Source organism: Vitis riparia, chromosome 5 (assembly GCF_004353265.1).
Source record: "Vitis riparia cultivar Riparia Gloire de Montpellier isolate 1030 chromosome 5, EGFV_Vit.rip_1.0, whole genome shotgun sequence".
Taxonomy (NCBI): Eukaryota; Viridiplantae; Streptophyta; class Magnoliopsida; order Vitales; family Vitaceae; genus Vitis; species Vitis riparia.
This window is the reverse complement of record NC_048435.1, coordinates 21,729,722-21,748,051: the sequence shown is the minus strand read 5'-3', so window position 1 is coordinate 21,748,051 and position 18,330 is coordinate 21,729,722. Positions and strand designations below refer to the sequence as shown.

The 18,330-nt window shown below is 33.5% G+C and overlaps 1 protein-coding gene across 6 annotated transcripts; it reads left to right on the top strand.

The window, feature by feature from the left end:
- The first annotated feature begins 1,326 nt into the window (after nt 1–1,326).
- Nucleotides 1,327–17,438, top strand: LOC117914546 (protein SEMI-ROLLED LEAF 2). Of its 6 annotated transcripts, none has more exons than XM_034829894.1 (22): nt 1,332–1,392; nt 1,536–1,597; nt 1,960–2,119; nt 2,606–2,680; nt 3,195–3,310; nt 5,298–5,412; nt 5,972–6,100; nt 6,481–6,528; nt 6,688–6,896; nt 7,000–7,196; nt 7,316–7,608; nt 8,989–9,138; nt 9,217–9,573; nt 9,687–9,836; nt 11,788–11,863; nt 12,378–12,505; nt 13,080–13,277; nt 14,274–14,414; nt 14,509–14,637; nt 15,696–15,896; nt 16,579–16,755; nt 17,083–17,438. In XM_034829894.1, exons 3-21 carry the CDS (start codon nt 1,985–1,987, stop codon nt 16,732–16,734), a joined length of 3,003 nt encoding a protein of 1,000 aa, XP_034685785.1. In that variant the 5' UTR covers nt 1,332–1,392; nt 1,536–1,597; nt 1,960–1,984; the 3' UTR covers nt 16,735–16,755; nt 17,083–17,438. The 6 variants fall into 6 exon arrangements, with proteins under 6 accessions (XP_034685786.1, XP_034685785.1, XP_034685784.1 ...); XM_034829893.1 differs by having other exon boundaries at nt 1,333–1,392; nt 1,536–1,605; XM_034829895.1 differs by lacking the exon at nt 1,536–1,597 and having other exon boundaries at nt 1,327–1,392.
- Nucleotides 17,439–18,330: the final 892 nt, after the last annotated feature.

Below are 18,330 nucleotides of genomic sequence, written 5' to 3'. Positions count from 1 at the left end.
ATAAAAATCAATGAAGAATTATAGACAAAATGATAAAATGAAAATATTTTACGCAAAATCTATAAAACCCATAATTAAAAAATGAAATGAATTAAAAAACATATATAAAATTAATATTGGTATAACAAAGTTTTTATTAAATATAAAATTCTTTTTTGGTAAGTGAAAATGAATTTTTTTATAAAAATAATATATATATATATATATATATATATATGCTACTTGGGCAGGCTGATGAGCAACCCAAACCCGACCTAAATTAATAAATAATAAATCCAAACTCCACTCAATTCAAACTTTAATCCCATTTACACAACTCAAACCCAACATTGTTTTAAGTTTTGGTTAAGTTCAAGTTGTTCACGTTAGACTCAGGTTAATCGGGTTAGTGGGGTTGCATAGTTTAAAATCACATTATTTTAATGTATTTATATAAATATTTAAATAACAAATAAGACAAAATTTTGAGATAGCAATAAAAGAATAAACATAAATTTATATATTTTCTAAAAACAATAAAAAAACATATGATATAATATAATTTGATATTTTTATACAAATAAAAAATAATATTATTATATAAAGTAAGATCTATTATAAATATTTTAAAAATATTAAATTGGGTGAGTTAGACTTGGATTGTTTGAACTTTAAAGTCAACTTAAAGTAAATTGGTTTTAATTGAAAAACCATAACTCGAGTATTAAAAATAATTGTCCAAAGTCGGGCAAATATTAAATTGGGTTCAATTTGAATCAGATCAATCAATTCAAGTTATACCCCTTATTTTTCTAAGCATATTTACTCAAATACCTTAAAATATCATAATTATCTTAAAATTTAATTAAAAAAATCACTTCATATAAGATAAAATTCACTCACAATAATATTAATAACTACTTTTAATCATTTATTTTCGTTCATGACATCTTAATAATAAAATTATCTGATCATGTTATGGAAAGTCAATTTAGTTAAGATATTTAGAAGGAAAATTATGAGAGTAGACTATAAAATTATATAAATGTATTATATCATGTTAGACATATTTTATTAATTTATTTATAAAAATTAATGAAAATATAAAAGTAAAAATATTGTAATAGAATATATATATATAATTTATAATCCTAAGGGCCCACAAAAATTGGCTGTGGTCAGTGATCACAAGATGTTAGGTGAAAGCCAGCTGTGACACAAGAAATTCCTTTTATTTTCCCTTTTTCATTAATTTTATTGGCATTATTTTAATTTGTTGGAGTGATAATTAACATTATTGAGAAATTATAATTCTAACAAAAAATTTCTGAATATTTATTCTGACAGAGATACAGAGAGGAAAAGCCTGGGAGAGTCTGAGATTGAAGCCTCTCCCATTCTCTGTAATCCGAGGTTAAATTCAATGCCAGTTTCATCACTTTTCCGGATTTGATCCCTTTTTTTTATATATATAAGAAAAGAAAATTTGGTTTGTTTTGTTTTTCAAAGTTTCCTCTGTTTTTGAGCCAATTTTTGTCCCAATCTTTGGATTTCAGGCTAATCCAGATCCCACCCAAAGGGCTAGATTTTGCTGGAACGCAAGTTTTCTGCAATTCTGGTTAGTGGGTATGTCCCAATTTTCGAAAATTTTGCTTCAGTTTCAGAGAATCAATGTACTTTCTTGTTTGTTTTCTGGAATTTTGGCGTACCCAGTTGTTGAAGCCGCGTAGAAACGAGTTTCCTGGAAAATTTTGTGAAATTCTATTGGTGAGGTGAGGTGGGTCAACGAGTTTCTACTGAATTGGCGGCTGGATTTTGACTCGACTTAATCAAAAGGGTCTGAATTTTGTTGTATCCAGTCGATGAAACGCCGTAGGAATGGGTTTTTTTGGGAAATTTTTTGTAAAATTGTGTGGTTTTTATGAGGTTTATCAATGAGCTTTCGGTGAATTGATGTCCGAAATTTGACTTGATTTTCAGCAACGGGTCTGAATTTCCTTGGACAATGGGGGTTATGTCAAGGCGGGTTGTGCCTGCCTGCGGTAACCTCTGTTTCTTCTGTCCATCACTCCGGCCGAGGTCTAGGCAGCCGGTGAAACGGTATAAGAAGCTTCTTGCAGATATATTTCCTCGATCTCAGGTAAATTTCTAGCTTACATTACTTGAGATGTTCATATTCTAATGGAATGTCATTGAGTTTTGTTATTTTGGAGTGAAATTGTGTTGACTTCACAATTCTCTGACAATGCTGATTAATTAGCGGTTGTTCTTGAATTGTTCTGTACTGATTTTATGAGAGACATTGTAGCTTTGGTCATTCAAGTACTGATCCCAGTTAGATCCTGTAGTACTGAGCTTAAGTTTGGGTTCGTATCTTCAGTTGATTATTATTGATTTAATTGTTTTTGAGATGTTGTTTACAAAGCACATGAAGTTAGTTTCCTAGTGCTGACATGTCCAAAGTTTTCGATATTGTTGTTATTATCACTAGATTCAGTTTAGGAAGTTTAACTTTCTGGGCATGTTGCTTCGTATTATTAATATCCGAGGATCGCTATTCTGTTTGTGTTCTTTAAGCCCCTTGAAGGCTTCTGATTTGCTTTTGCTTTTCCATAATGTTTGGCAGGATGCAGAACCAAATGAAAGGAAAATCGGGAAGCTTTGTGAATATGCCTCAAAAAATGCATTACGAATTCCAAAGGTAATGTTTTAAAACTAAGAAATTGTTGGTCTGCAAACTAAGGGTAGTATTTGTTGATTTCATGGTCTCTTTTCCAAACCCTGATGCAAATAGTTCAAAATTATGAACTATTCATTTGATGAGATTTTTGGCAAATAGGGAAAAAAAAATCAAATTAGGCATATGAATTTTCTGTGCTTGCCATCGCCAGCACCAATCCATTTGCTTCTGCAAACCTCTAATTATGTTTGCCACCTCCGAGGATATATAATATTTCATCATTATTTAGATTCCATTTGTTTTCCAGAGGTGTTTTGATTGCTTCTGCGGTCTTTTAGGTGGAGATGTCCCATCGGCTGCCTTTAGTGACTGTGGAAGTGACAAAACATCTTGGTAATATCAATGTCCAAGTTTATCACATAGTTGAAGGTTGAACTTTTTTAATTGCTCAAATACATAGCAAAACATTAAGTTTTGTCTACGTGGTATGCCTAGTAATGTCCTTATTACATCTTGCAATACTTTTCTTTTACAGATTACTGATTACCTAGAGCAGAGATGTTACAAGGATTTGAGGAATGGGCACTTTGGATCTGCAAAAGTTGTGTTGTGCATTTATAGGAAATTGCTATCTTCATGTAAGGAGCAGATGTAAGTTTGATGGGGTTTAGAATATTTTGTTTGATCTTATGGTTTCCACAGTTACTCTTCCCCTGTTGCGTTTCAAACGTGAAACAGTATGAAGATAACTTTAACAGCAGCAAACATAAACACAGACCAGTGATTATAATATTTATTTTGGTTGTATATGGTGTTGTATCCTAAAGAAAGAGTCCACCTCTTCTGTCAACTTGCCTTTATATACTTCTCCATGCCACGTGGCACTTAAGAGGTTAATTCTAAAGTTCATTCTTGAGGCCTTGAACTAAAGCCTCGTTCTCTTTAGAAGATGACGTTCTTATCCCTGTGTTCATGAGAACACGGGTCTTAAACCTGGTTCCTTCATACAGGATTCTTAAAGATAAATTATTTGATGAGGTTTAGGTACAATTTACTAGTTGGTTTTTATTAATAGACTAATAAATATGACTAGAATTATATAAGATGGCGAATACCTCTAAATATCCTTTCTTTTTATCTGAAACAAGGACAATACTCTTAATACTTTATTTGTATCATTGTATGCTTTGTCTTGTGTTAATATTACTTGAATTATACAAGTTCATTTGAGCAAAGATATATAAATTATTATTGAGATGACATCAATTTTCTAATAGTTGAAACTGCACACTCAAAATGTTGCTAAAATTTGAAGTTATTTTAAATCAAACCCATGCTTTCTTTACCTTTAAAAATGATTAGCTCATGAAAAGGGGAGAGCATAAAAATGAAAAGGGTAATATCTGCAAACAAATGTGCCATTTGAGTTCTAAGAATGTTTCTTGCTTGCTATTCTTTTCTAAAACATCCAAGCTATATCATGAGGTGGTTTGTTGGGTAATGTATAAAACAATGTATCGTTTTTAGCCTGATTTGGTTGGTGTTTCATTAGAGAATATTGGTGAACATTTTTTTATATACAAAAAAAACCATTTCTGTTTTCTCTCTTCTTTATTGAAACCTAATTTAGGTTAATGCTAATGCAATTTTTTTAATCGACAGTTAATGTTATTGAGCTTTCCTATTTTAGAACATTAATCATCAAGATATTTTCCTTTGAATAATGGAAATGTCATGCAGTAAGCAGTTGAGGAGTATATGATCATTATTAAGATTGGAGTTTTTGACTTTACTAGCTATGCCAACTTTACATGTTTCATGTGTGTTATGAAAAATCGTGTGAAGCATGAAAGTTGATATTTGATACCATGTCTTCTTCTTTGTCTTAAAAAAATGCATCAAATCATCAGATACTTGGAAAATCATCAAGATTACAGGAATAAAGTTCAATCAGGTTGTGATTGCTTCATCACTGAAAAGAAAATTGTGAATGAGCGGTTGCCATTACCAATGAAATGCTGGAAACCCTGCAGAATAAATGATGTCTGGCTTGGGCAGGTTGTTTGTAGAAGTTTGAAATTTATGGGTGCCTTTAATACTTAAGTTCTACCAAGGAAGATTGAGTAAAATGGAACATTGGAAAACTAGAACATGTCTATGTAGAAGAGTGAGGGGAGATTTTTCAGAATAGGCTACAGTTAGGAACTGAGGGCAGCATCTGGATGAAAGATATACTATGACTAATCAAACCGTATGAGGAGTGCTGCTGTCTCTTATTTTATGTAGATATCAAAGATGGCTACAGGTTACATCTTATGGATGTACAAAATGAGGCATCTGGCAGAGATTATATACATGGATCACACTATTTTAGTATCTACTGTGGCACAAGTTGTAATAAGTACAGCAATAACTTTTCCCATTCATATTTTATACTGATTCAAACCGGATCTCTGACTTTCCTAATAACATTTTCCTGTTTATTTTGTCTCCTTGGTTTCTGAAAATGAGAAATAGCTTAAGTAGGTTTGCTTTTGGGATGCTTTGTGGTCCACTTCTGATATTTTATTGTTTTTATTACAAATGCAAACTATTTACGTTTGTAATAATATTCACCAAAGCCATACAATGCTTGCAGGCCTTTTTATGCTAGTAGTTTGTTGGGGATAGTTCGGATTCTTTTGGAACAAACTCGACATGATGAGATGCGGATTTTGGGTTGCAGTACTCTTGTTGACTTTATAAATAGCCAGGTAAACACTACAGTTACAGATAGGAAATCAAACTTTGAGTTCCCTCTTTTCTACTTTTTGCTTGTTTTACATGTATATGACCTATATACTCTTGCACTCTTCTTGCGTTTTTTTTATTGCAATTTCTTACTTATCAAAAAAAAAAAGAAGGAAATCAAACTCTGAGTTGCAAGTCTTTCTTAAGCAACCATACATGCGATGGCATGCATGACTATACAACATGGAATGGTAAGCACTATGTCAGTGGGCTCCACCAGAATGTTCGTTTCTCCATTAATGAACTTTGGTGGTGTTGGAAATGGAAAATCCATAAATTTTTGTGGACAACAATGAGAGAAAGGGAAAGCTTTCAGAAGATTTTCTAATTGTGATTCTATAGATACTATGTTGTGGACCTGTTCAATGCTTGTTTCTACTTTAGATTATATGCATGTCAAGTATACGAGCAGTACTGTCAGCAGGCTTTACTTAAGTTACCTTGGGCAGGATATTGTGCAGTGCTCCACATATTTGGCTTTCTTATTTGTGAATTGATTCTAACCTTTTGAAGTAAAAGTAGATGGATGGTACATACATGTTCAACTTAGAAGGCCTCATTCCTAAGCTTTGTCAACTGGCTCAAGAGCCTGGAGAAGATGAAAGAGCTCTATCTTTACGGTCAGCCGGACTGCAGGCTCTAGCCTTCATGGTATGAGTTCCTCCTTTTCATCTCATAATATGCACACAAGCACAATATGTGAGACTTGCATAATGTACTACTTAGTTATGTTTTTCTGGTCTTATCAAAAAACAGATGCAAGCTAAATTTGTAGCTTCCTATTTAAAGTGGATATTCTAGGCTATTAGTGATATTAAAATATTTTATCATTCCTAACCTGCCCATGGGTCCCCTAAATATTTCGTTGTTTTTTATACTACTGTTCAGATTCATTTATCATTTTCCTTTAAGATTTTGTATACCAATATATTAAAATTTCATTTACCTTAATTTTTTTTAATACCCCTACTGTTCCCTAAGTCATTTTCTAATGCATCTCCTCCCTCCTCAACCCAATTATTTTGTGCCAGGTATGGTTCATGGGCGAGCACTCCCATATTTCAATGGACTTTGACAATGTAAGTTACACTTTCTTCTTGTAGTCTTCTTGTAAAGAATTATGTGGTTTACATAGAGAAACTAGATGTTGGAAGCTTATGATCATTAGCATTCTTGAATGGATTTGATTAGGCAGTTACTGATGTCAATTTGAGAATATTTCTTTTGTTCTGAAATAGATTATATCAGTGACTTTGGAGAATTATATGGATACCGAAATGAAAGCAGAAACCACAGATGAAGACAAACATCATTCTCAAAATCAGGATCAGTGGGTTCAAGGAATTCTTAAAACAGAGGAAAATGGCTCCTCCTTCCCAGATATCAGTAAGAAGGTTCCTTCCTTACCGAACCACATTAAAGCCAAACCCGAATTGGACTCCACAGCGTAAGGCTGCAAATTTACTGGTGTTTGTAACATATTCAATTTTTATGAATTCATTTCTGTTCTTAACAGTTAACATCCTTGGTTGTTTTCACCTCTTTGACAGGGATACTTCCAAAAGCCCCTGTTACTGGTCTAGGGTTTGCCTGCATAATATGGCCATATTGTCCAAGGAAGCTACGACAGTGCGGCGTGTTCTTGAACCTTTTTTTCATAATTTTGATGCTGAAAACTATTGGTCCTCTGAAAAAGGGCTTGCCTATTCTGTGTTAATGTATTTGCAATCGCTGTTGGAGGAATCAGGTTTTATTTGGGACTCCAGTGCTCTATCTTTTCTCAACCAAACAGATACTTGTCAAATAATTTTTTTGCGGTTGTAACTGATATTTGCTTTGTTTTTCTCCTTGTTCTTTTCACACCAGGAGATAACTCCCATCTTTTATTATCTATTTTGGTCAAGCACTTGGATCACAAGAATGTTGTCAAACAGCCTCATATACAGACAGATATTGTTAATGTAACCACACAACTTGCCCAGAATGCAAAACAACAAACCTCCCTTGCAATGGTTGGTGCAATAACCGACCTGATGAAACATTTACGTAAATGCATGCAATATTCAGCTGAAGCATCGAGCTCCACAGATGTTACCGATCAAAGGAACATGGCTCTACAGTCTGCTTTAGAGATTTGCATCTCACAGCTCTCAAATAAGGTTTGTAATTGCTTTTCCATCTTGTTTCGAACTTCACATTTGAATTATAAATTTGGAAATTCCAATTCATTTTTTCAAGGTCATTGAATTTAGAGCCAAAACTTCAGTATTAGCATGTGACTTTGGCACTTCGTTCACTTGTAGAGGAGAATTAATTTGATGCAACTTTATGGAAAACGAAACTATGCTTAGATAGTTCACACTTTGTTGCTCATAAAAAGGATTGGTTGGGCCTTGTTATCCTAGGTCCTAAAATGCATATTTCTATCATTGAATTACTAAATCACTTCTGGGTTTGTCCCACGTCCTAAAAAGAGTATGTAAATTTTAGCAATTATTTGTAATTCTAAATTGAGGGCAATGGGCAGCCTCACAGTTTTTAGGAATAATCTAGTGGTGGAGAGTACTATGGTTGTCCATTTTATATTATTTTTTTATGGCCAGTCAAGCAGGCCACATTGTACTTAAATGTTACAAATAAATAAATTGATGTGCCATTAATATAGATTTCTTACACAAACATAAGTTCTTAGGATAGCCTACCTATGTTTTAATGCTTTTACAGGTTTTGGATATTTCAGAATATCATTCAAATAAAAGTCCATTTTCAATCCAATTGGTGTGCAAACAAATACCGTTGAATTTATTACGGATCTTCAAGATTTAATTTTAAAGTCTTCTTATATTGTCGTCTCCATATTAGTTTGTTTTGGATAGCTCTTACATGAGCTTCTAGTTTTTTGTCAGCTAAACAAATCTTGTTTCACAACTGCTCAATAAGGACTCCTATACTTGTAAACCCTTGGTAGTGCCACTATACTTACATGGGCTCCTAGTTTAAAAGGTTTTGATCATTTGTTTATGGTGTATAGTAATAGAAGTACTGGTAATTACAGATGATGGTAGTAATGACCATAACAACTATTAAGTGATTTTCTTCATCAGTTTTTGGTAGTAACAGTAACATTAGTAATTCTTTAATCATTATATTCAACAAACATCACCATTAGTGTTGCAATTTTGTCTGTTGGTTCAGTTCTCAGCAGCATACGGAGCCCTGGTCTTCTGCTGTACCTACTGTTTTCTTTAACAACTTCGTTGTACCATTAAGAAATAACAGACTTTTCTTTAATACATCCAAACTGTGCTGCTATTATTGGACATTATCTAATGTTTCCATACCTTATTATTTTATTCTCCTATATTTCCTAGTGGTAATTGCTGCATACTCTCTTTGACGTGCTTAAGAATAAAATAAAATTAAGCATCAGTCAAACTCAATTAATGCGGTTGGGAAGCAATTTTTTCGTCACTATTCTTACCTGAATCCCAACTTTTCCAATTGATTTTACTGTTCATAATACTCGTCAAATCTAACAGGTTGGGGATGTGGGACCCATTCTTGACATGATGGCTGTGGTGCTAGAGAACATCCCGACTAATACCATTGTAGCAAAAACAACAATTTCTGCTGTTTATCGAACTGCACAAATCATCTCTTCAGTCCCCAACATATCATATCACAAAAAGGTAAGTATACTTAATACATATCTACATCTTCATATCATGTGAAGTTGTCTCACTGTGAAAGTTTATGATCTGTTTCAGGCCTTTCCTGAAGCCCTGTTTCACCAGTTGCTCTTAGCAATGGCCCACCCAGATCATGAAACACGAGTTGGGGCACACCATGTTTTCTCAACTGTTCTTATGCCATCCCTGGCTTGTCCTTGGGTAGATCAAAATGGAATATCTTCAGAAGCTTTTTCAGGGTTTTCTGCAGTCAATACATTGCAGAAAGTAAGCAGCCAAAGTTTCTCCATTCAGGTTGGTAAAAACGATACAGAATCCACAGATGGAGAACTGAGGGAAGAACGAAGTCAAATTGCTGATGTGAAACAATCTACACTTTCTCCATCACATGCTCAATCATATAGTTTTAAGCATGCTATGACTGATGGGAAAATGGTATTAAACTCCGAGCTCTATGACTTATCATTTAATCTTTCAATTTAGTTCTGAAGAGGGGTTATTTCCTCTAAATCTTGTACCGTTGCCTTACCTATCTTAGAATTCTGCAGGAGTATACATCACTTCGATTGAGTAGTCACCAAGTGAGTCTTTTACTTTCATCAATCTGGGTTCAGGCAACATCTCCAGAAAATACCCCTGCTAATTTTGAAGCTATGGCCCATACTTACAACATTGCTTTGTTGTTTACCCGATCCAAGGTAAGGTCCTTCCCCTATTGTATGCTATTATCGCTATTGTATGCTATTATCGATTGCAATGACTATTATTTCCCTGCTTCCTTCTTTCTTCATTTTGGTCATGTTAATCCTCCTTTTAAACCTTTTTTCTTATGTGTTGTGTCTGGAAAAATGTAATAATACTGGGGAAAATTGCATCTGCATTATTGATTGTGCGCCCCACCACAGTGTGCTTGGGAGACACCTTCTGGTTAGATATCATGAAAACCTAGGAATTAGTTACCTGTGTGTTTGGCCTTTTTGTATGTGTTAGGATTCACTTCTAGGTGACTTGCATTATCCATCTATTTTGTTGGTAAACTGAGGTTCGAACTGTATTTAGCAATGTTTTAAAAACCGGACCGGTGATCGAACCGGAAAAGTTACCGGTTCACTGGTCGAACCGCTATTGAACCGGTGATGTAATAAATAATTAAATATATAATTTATATATTATATAAAATTAAAAATAATTATAAAAATTAAAAATATATAAAATTACGAATTTTAATAATGTTTGATTTTTATATTTGATATATTAAATTAAATTAAATGATAAATTTTAATATTTTAAATTTGATTAAATAGAAATATGTAATATTTAAGAAATAATATATATTTAAGATAAAAAAATTTATAATATTTAATTTTATCTTTTTGTCTTTGTATTTTATTGTTTTAAAATTATTATATTAATTAATTTATATTATTTTTTATAATTATTATTATAAAAATAAACAGCAATTTAAATATTTACATTTTTTTTAAAGATTTTATATGATAAAAATTTGAAATAAAATCAAATTCCGTGCGTCCAACCCTCAAGAGGCAATGTTTTCCTCTAATGAGTCTCATTCCCAATCCCACATCGGAAGCACATGAATTTTATGTGCTCCATGTGCTCTATAAATAGCTTCCCACTTGCCTTCAATCCAAACAAGCCAGCAAGCTGGAAGCATGGCCCAAGTTGAAGCGTTATTTTAAAATAAAAAATGGTAGCAAATTGGGCTGCTGTGAGCATGGCCCAGATCAAGTGTTATAACTTTGGACAAGGTCTAGGGACCTGGAAAAGGAAAACCTTAGATTGGGCCTGGAATGGGCCTTTTACATGGTAAACGAAAAATTGTTTTTAAGGTGTAACCGGTTTGCAAAAAACCAGACGGTTTGTCCGGTTCGACCGGTCGGACCGGCCGGTCCGGTCCGGTTTTTAAAACCATGGTATTTAGTGGTGAGCTACCATTCAATCAGTAGACTATGAATAGGAGAAATTGACATCAACTTTAGAAAGAATAGTTTCCAGGGTAGAGTGCATTTGGTTATTGATTTAATGACTTGATATAGCTTAATAATTTAAGTCATAAAGCTTGTTAGTTATGTTTGGTAAAACAAATTAAAAAAATTATTTTTTCAAACCCAAAATAGTTGGGCGCCCTCATTGTCATCAACTCTCTACTGCAATTACCAGCCCTTTACCTAGTTATTTCTTTCTCAGAAGCCTAGTCCTTATTGTTAATTAGTGTGCATACACCAAATTTGATAGTTTCAAAAAACCCAAAAAAAAAAAAAAAAAAGATAGTTCTACCGAACAGGCTTAATATAAAAAGTAAGAAATAAATAGTAAGTTTTAAGTAAAAAAATTCAGCAAAATCCAAATTAAGTTATTTTAAATCATTAAGTATTAAATTTTCAGTATTACCAGATGCCACTTTACTCTATCATTTAATACTAGCTTTGATGGCATGTCAAAAATGGCATAAAGTTTCCATCAAAGTCTTTTTAATGTACTGTGTTCTTTGAGTGTTAAATTTTTGTTACTACTGTTTAACTAGTCTCACTTATCTGTTGGATATTGCAAATCAAATTATCTATATTTTGTACTTGATAACATCTCTGTGCTCATTCATAATGATTCATCTTGCTTGTATTGTTACAGACATCCAGTCACGTGGCTCTAGTTCGGTGTTTCCAGCTGGCATTCTCCCTTAGGAGCATATCTCTAGATCAAGAAGGCAAGTTGATTTTGTTATCGGATGACATGTTTACCTTCATGTTATTTAAAAGAAAAAAGAAAGAACTAAAGTATCAAGTGGGTGGTTGAGAGCACTGTCTAACTGCATTGCATTATTGCACACATGCACACAGAAGGGCGCTGCCATGAGATGGTTTCAGAAGCTAACAAAATGCTTTTCTAAATTATCCATCTCTTTTTTCTTTCTGATTATCTTCTAGAATGTTGCTTCACTGATTATTCCTCCTCTTTTCTTTCTGCTTTGGCATTGAGAGAAAGCAGGTTGAATAGCAAGGATCATTTTTTCTGGCTAGCATATGTTCTGGGTGAATTCTGTCAAAGTATCATCAGCTGTTTTATATCTTCAATATATATATATATATATATATATTTTAAGAACTGAAACCTATTTATTGAAATTATACATAGAACTGAAACCTATTTATTGAAATTTGTTATTATTATTTCTTTGATAAGAAATTCTTCTCATTTATTTTTCTTGCTTGAATATGAAGGAGGTCTGCATGCATCACGGCGGAGGTCTCTCTTTACCTTGGCATCTTACATGCTTATATTTTCAGCCAGGGCGGGCAATCTTCCAGAGCTAATTCCTATTGTTAAAGCATCCTTGACAGAAACAATAGTAAACATCTGCAGCTTATCCTTGAGGCTTCTTCCACCTTAAACTTTTAGGAAAAATTAGTTTAACCTTTTCCAAGGTTCAATGAAACTACAAGGACCTCTGATCATAGTTGAAACAAGATTCCTAGCTCCTTTTAAGTTTGATGAAATTACATTGATCTCCCTTTAGTTTGACATGGATGTGCTACTATTCTGAAATTACAATGATTGTCCTTCCATTTGATGTCCGCATGCCAAAATTCTTTCCAAAGAATATCTGTTTTACCCTATGGAAATAAAAAACAAATAAAAAGAAGAAGACCCAATTTGGCCCTTTAAAGAGTCATGAGCCACTGATAAAAAATGAGTCATGAAGCCATGAAATACTTGTGTTTAAGAGTTAAATTGGTATTTTCTTCTTCTTTTTGCTTCAATAATGTATGTCAAAATTTTGGACTACATATCTCAAAGATAAGGGAAATCACTGTAATTTTGTATAACCTTAGGAGAGGGCTACATCTTATTATCTCTTAATCTATTTTAATAAATTTGGATTAATCCTTAGATTAGATTTATGAAATTAGTCCTGCTGACAGGTTGATCCTTATCTCGAATTAGTCAAAGACATCAGGCTGAAGGCTGTTTGTATAGAATCCAATGAGAAAGTGGTATATGGATCACAACAAGATGAATTATCTGCATTGAAGTCTCTTTCAGCAATAGAACTGGATGATCGACAGTTGAAAGAAACTGTGATATCCCACTTCATGACTAAATACGGAAAATTGTCGGAGGTAATTTATCTAATGCTCCTTCCTCTACATTTTTACCTATTAAAGGTTCTTGGTACATCAGTGTTTTGATTAAACATTCTTCAAATGGTCATCCAAACAAATAAACTCTAGAGGAAACAGTGGCATGGTGGTCATTGTCTGAAGTGATGGTGGTTCTATAATCAATTTCTTGTTCTTGAGCACACAATACATGGTTTTACTAACTCTAAAAGATGATGAATATGTTCATTGACAAATAATAGTTATCAACTCCTAACACTTTGGCTGTTTTTGAGCTGGAAATAATGGTGGTTCAACATTTAGGAAATTATTGTTAGATAGTTGAGACCAGTATGTAATAAATTTTTGTTCGCCGCTAAAACACAGCTGATTTGGAAAACGGGATAGAATAAAGAAGCCTGAACTTTGAATGTTGAAACTTTCTTTTTTAAAGAAAAAAGGAAGAAAAGGAAAAGGTTGAATAATGCATAGAGCAAGGATGGAGATCTTGGGGGCACAGTTTACACAGACACAGAGCAAAAGTTCATAACTTTATCTTGTGCGAGAGGGTCTCATTTTGAGTTTCCAACATTTAATTCATAAATTCACTTATCAATCTGGTGACAGCATGATCTGACTCACCAGTTGAATTGGAAAAGCTTCATCAACCATCATTTTGCCATGCTTCCCAGTTTTCAATAACTAATACTTAAAACTTTGAGGAGTCTATGCAAGATAAGAAATCCGGCTCATTTAGATATTCCATAATTGAATTCAGGTGATAAAATCTATTATGGTTAGGGGACCCCATCTTAAGATATGACGTCTGGCTATAGATAGAGTCAATCACCTGATGTAGAACACATTCTTTCAGGATAAAGAAATAATATGCGTTATTATTTTGTTGGTGTTCTCTGAGCTCCTTAGTGTGATCTCATTTTGAAGGTGAGGTTCAGCATTTTTCAGGGGTTTATTTCTTAAAAAAATTAGTACCAACTTGGTTTTTTCTCCTTCCAGGATGAGTTATCCAGCATGAAAAAACAACTATTACAGGGATTTTCACCTGATGATGCATATCCATTTGGTGCTCCTTTATTCATGGAGACGCCACGACCATGTTCTCCACTTGCCCAAATAGAGTTCCAGCCTTTCCGAGAGGTAAAAGTTGTTGAAACTATATTTTCATCTTAGGGCACTAGCAAATGGAAAACATTTTTCTTGACAGTTGTGATCATGAGGGTTCTTCTTGCAGGCCATTGCTCCAGATGCCTTGACAGATGAAGAAGCCTTTCCTGAAATAGATGGGAGTCAGTCAGATCGCAAAACATCACTCTCCATCAACACACTTGACATTTTAAGCGTTAACCAGCTTTTAGAATCGGTTAGTTTGGGTGTTTCTTTTTTTTCTTCTATAGTTCTATTTTCCTTGTGATAATGTCTTCAATCAGTTAGACCTTCTAAATATGATGGTCATGGTCATTGCATAACAGCAGTTTAGAATCTTAATGCTAGTCAATGTAATTTGTGCCTTTAATGCTTCGGATTTTGTTGCCCAGACATGATTTTGTAGGAACATATTATGACATGAATTTGGGAAATTATCAAAGAGGTGGGATGGTTCAAGGTTAGATGGTTGTTGATCAAGGAAAACGAAAGCCTGAGAAAGGAAGCCAATAGTGATTAAGAAGTCTTAATTTGGATGTTACTACGTCTTCTTTGTTATGCTATAACAGTTTGGTTTACTAATTCTGACATAAACGTGTTTCGGTTTTGATGCAAGGACTGATCTAATACAAGTAATATCATAATTATTTACATGCTTTCATCCTCCACCATGCAAGAAACAAACTTCACCTTCCAAAAATTCTGAATTTATGTTTGTTTTTCTCAGGGTGGCACACCCAACTGTATTAGATAAAGATTTGGTTCCCATAAAAAATGAAAGAAAGAAAATAGAGAGAAAAATAGAAGGAAAGAAAAAGTTAAAAAAAATGAAAAATAGATTTAAAGTTAATAAATTATATTTATATGTTTCTTCAAACTCATTTCACTTATTTCTTTCTATTATATAAAGATTAAATAATTTAAAAATGCACAAATTTCTAACTAATCTTTATTATATTTTATTTTCTTTTGTATTTTCTTTAATGAAACCAAATATGAGAAAATAATTGTCCTTGACATTTTTTTTTCTTTTCTTATTACTTTCTAGGAACCAAACATAGCCTAAATGTCTTTAGATAGAAAATGAAAAGAAGTAATAATGAGGGTTCATTTCATCTATTCTAGCTGCATATCTCAATAAGCCCTTATGTTAATGAATTTGGTTATTTGTCTAATTCATGCAATGCGCTATTTTGTTCTTTCTATAAGAAACAAAACATCTGTCAATTTCCTGCCACATCCATCGATATTGATATGGATTTATGTTACCAACAGGTTTTGGAAACAGCCCGACAAGTTGCAAGCTTCCCAGTCTCCTCTACACCCATACCGTATGACCAAATGAAGAGTCAATGTGAAGCCCTTGTGACGGGTAAACAACAGAAGATGTCAGTGCTTCAAAGTTTCAAGCAACAAGATACAAAAGCAATTGTTGTCTACGGTGAAAATGAGCAGAGCAGCCCCTCTACAAAATCAGTGAGTAGATTTACTATAGAAAAAACAAATCAATTTCTTCATTATTTATTAACCTCTTATGGTATTTCAAATCTGAACATCTGAAAGGGTATTAATTCGAGATGCAACAGGCTTGCCACTTCAGGATGCAGAAAACACTGTTTTTATCTCATGCTTGAATTTTAACATGATTGAAAATATAAATTTTTTTATGGAAAAACCATTACTTCACATTTGATTCTAAGACATACAACCTGACAATTGAGATCAGTGATGTTTCAGAAACCTGAGAAAAGCTTTCTGATATCTACCCAAAAAGGGAAAAACAAAAAACAAACCCGAGCCTTAAATACTGTGGAAATCAATTTAGCAGTGATATACATACCCAATACTAATGATATTTTCAAAAAAAAAAAAAAAAAGAAAAAAAAAATCTCTTCTATGAAGTTCTTATTGAGATGTGCATTTTTTTGTATTTTGCGTGTTCAACCCAAAACCGCATCCAAGGATACAACTTTAGTGGGGGTGAGGGGACAGGAAGGAGCTCATTTTGAAAATGTGGACTATATGATGAGCTTTTAGCATAAAACCTGTAGCAGCAGGCATGTTAGTCTTGGTTTATTTTAACTATACCACCAGTTTCATCTCCTGCTGATACCAAATGTACTGAGGTTTATACTGCTCTTTATGCCTTCCATCCCAGTTGGATTTTCTAGAAGATGATTTGAAGTTGGTAAACAAAGAGCATGTTCGAGGACGGGATCAGCTTCTCCTATGCTCGCATGAGTATGGACAACAGTCTTTCAGACTTCCCCCTTCAAGCCCTTATGACAAATTCATGAAGGCCGCCGGATGCTAACAGATCAGCTGTCTAATACATGTATGTAGCCACCTACATTATATTTTCTTCACTCCTCTCTCTCCCCTGGCAGCTTGCCCTCCATTCTTTCTTTATTTAGAAATTCAGATTACATAGCATCAACTGTAAATCAGTTTGTGGTTTGTTTATACTTCTACGCTTTCACACCCAGAAGCTTAAGATATCAGGAAACTGACTGCAACCTCCTTAATGTATAAGCTGATGATTACATAAGTAAAAACCTACAAATCTCGATTAAGTTACAGTACTTATAAGATTGATGATTCATTGTCATCATTCTCTCCAAAAAGTTTGATAGTCATTGATAATGTCTATGGTGATATGCAGCGACCAGAAGAGGTGGGTTCTGCTGGATTTCTTGAAGAAAAGATCAAGTTCGTCACTGGTTTTCGAAGTTGCAGTCTTGCAGAGAACTAAGAAGATGAAGTTTTGTGTAGTCCATGATGGGAAAGGAAGATAAAGTACAGAAGATGAGTTGAGTGTTGTGTTACAGAGTTTCTATAAGGCTTGAATAATAGTATATATGTTGTTGAGAAGTGGTTGCAAGCAAACCCAACCCCCCACCCCCCCAAAAAAATCAAAGTAGGAGGGGAAATGTGAGCGTTATTGATTGCAGAAAATTCATTGATTGAAATTTTAAAATATATATATAAATAGGGAAATAAGAAAGTTAAGATATTTCATTTGTCTCTATTTATTTTCTTTTTCTTTCTATGAGTATACTCTTACCCTTTTGAAGCATATTGCTGTTACATGAATTGGAATTGTGCTAAAAATATTATTTTTATTTAAAGCCATTTCCATATTGTCTTATGATGCACAAAATAAGACCAAAAAATAAAATAAAATGTTACACCTATTAAAGGAGTGGTCCAATCTCAATGTGCCATTTGTCATTGTGCCCTCAAACATGGTGGGTCCAATCCTTTGTGGCAACATGGATTGTTGTTTTCGCTCTTTCCTTCGCTAGATGATAAGACATTTTGCTATCTTAAGAGAGTTATAGTTACTTCTACCATTTATTCGTGCTTAATTGAATTTATTTACTTTGACATTTAGAGCACTAGGCAAGAATCATATTGTGTGAGCATTTGTAGTGATCATCGCAACGCTTTGTTTCAATTAAACAATCGAATTCCCTTTGTTGATACTAGTTATGAATTGATTGTTTAACACTCGAGGAAGGCCTTTGAGGGAGTTGTTCCCAATCTGTTCCTCGTCAAGGGCGCACTTGACATTATGTAACGTGTAATGCTCTTTCAACCATTAGATTCTACCTTCGACTAAGTTGATTATAGGGTAGGTGGACTATTAAATATAAAATATAACTCTTCCCAAAGTCCTTGACAACGCCTTAAGACTCTTTAACATTGTTGTCAATTACTAATTTATTACTGCTTATTTTAAAATTTTCAACTTCAATTGAGTTTTAATGTTACTATTCAATGTTGTGTAATATGATTTTTATTGAGTCACATAAGATTTTATAGTTTATGTTATTTTGAGATTCTCGATATTTAAATAAAAACGAGAAAGACAACATTTATGTAATTTTGGAGTCTCGTAGTTTAGAGT

Coding starts and splice junctions, on each gene's coding strand:
- LOC117914546 (XM_034829895.1), top strand. CDS start 1,985: ATGGGGGTTATGTCAAGGCGGGTTGTGCCTGCCTGCGGTAACCTCTGT. Junction 6,101..6,480: donor TGCAGGCTCTAGCCTTCATG/GTATGAGTTCCT, acceptor ATTTTGTGCCAG/GTATGGTTCATGGGCGAGCA. Junction 7,197..7,315: donor ATCGCTGTTGGAGGAATCAG/GTTTTATTTGGG, acceptor TTTTCACACCAG/GAGATAACTCCCATCTTTTA.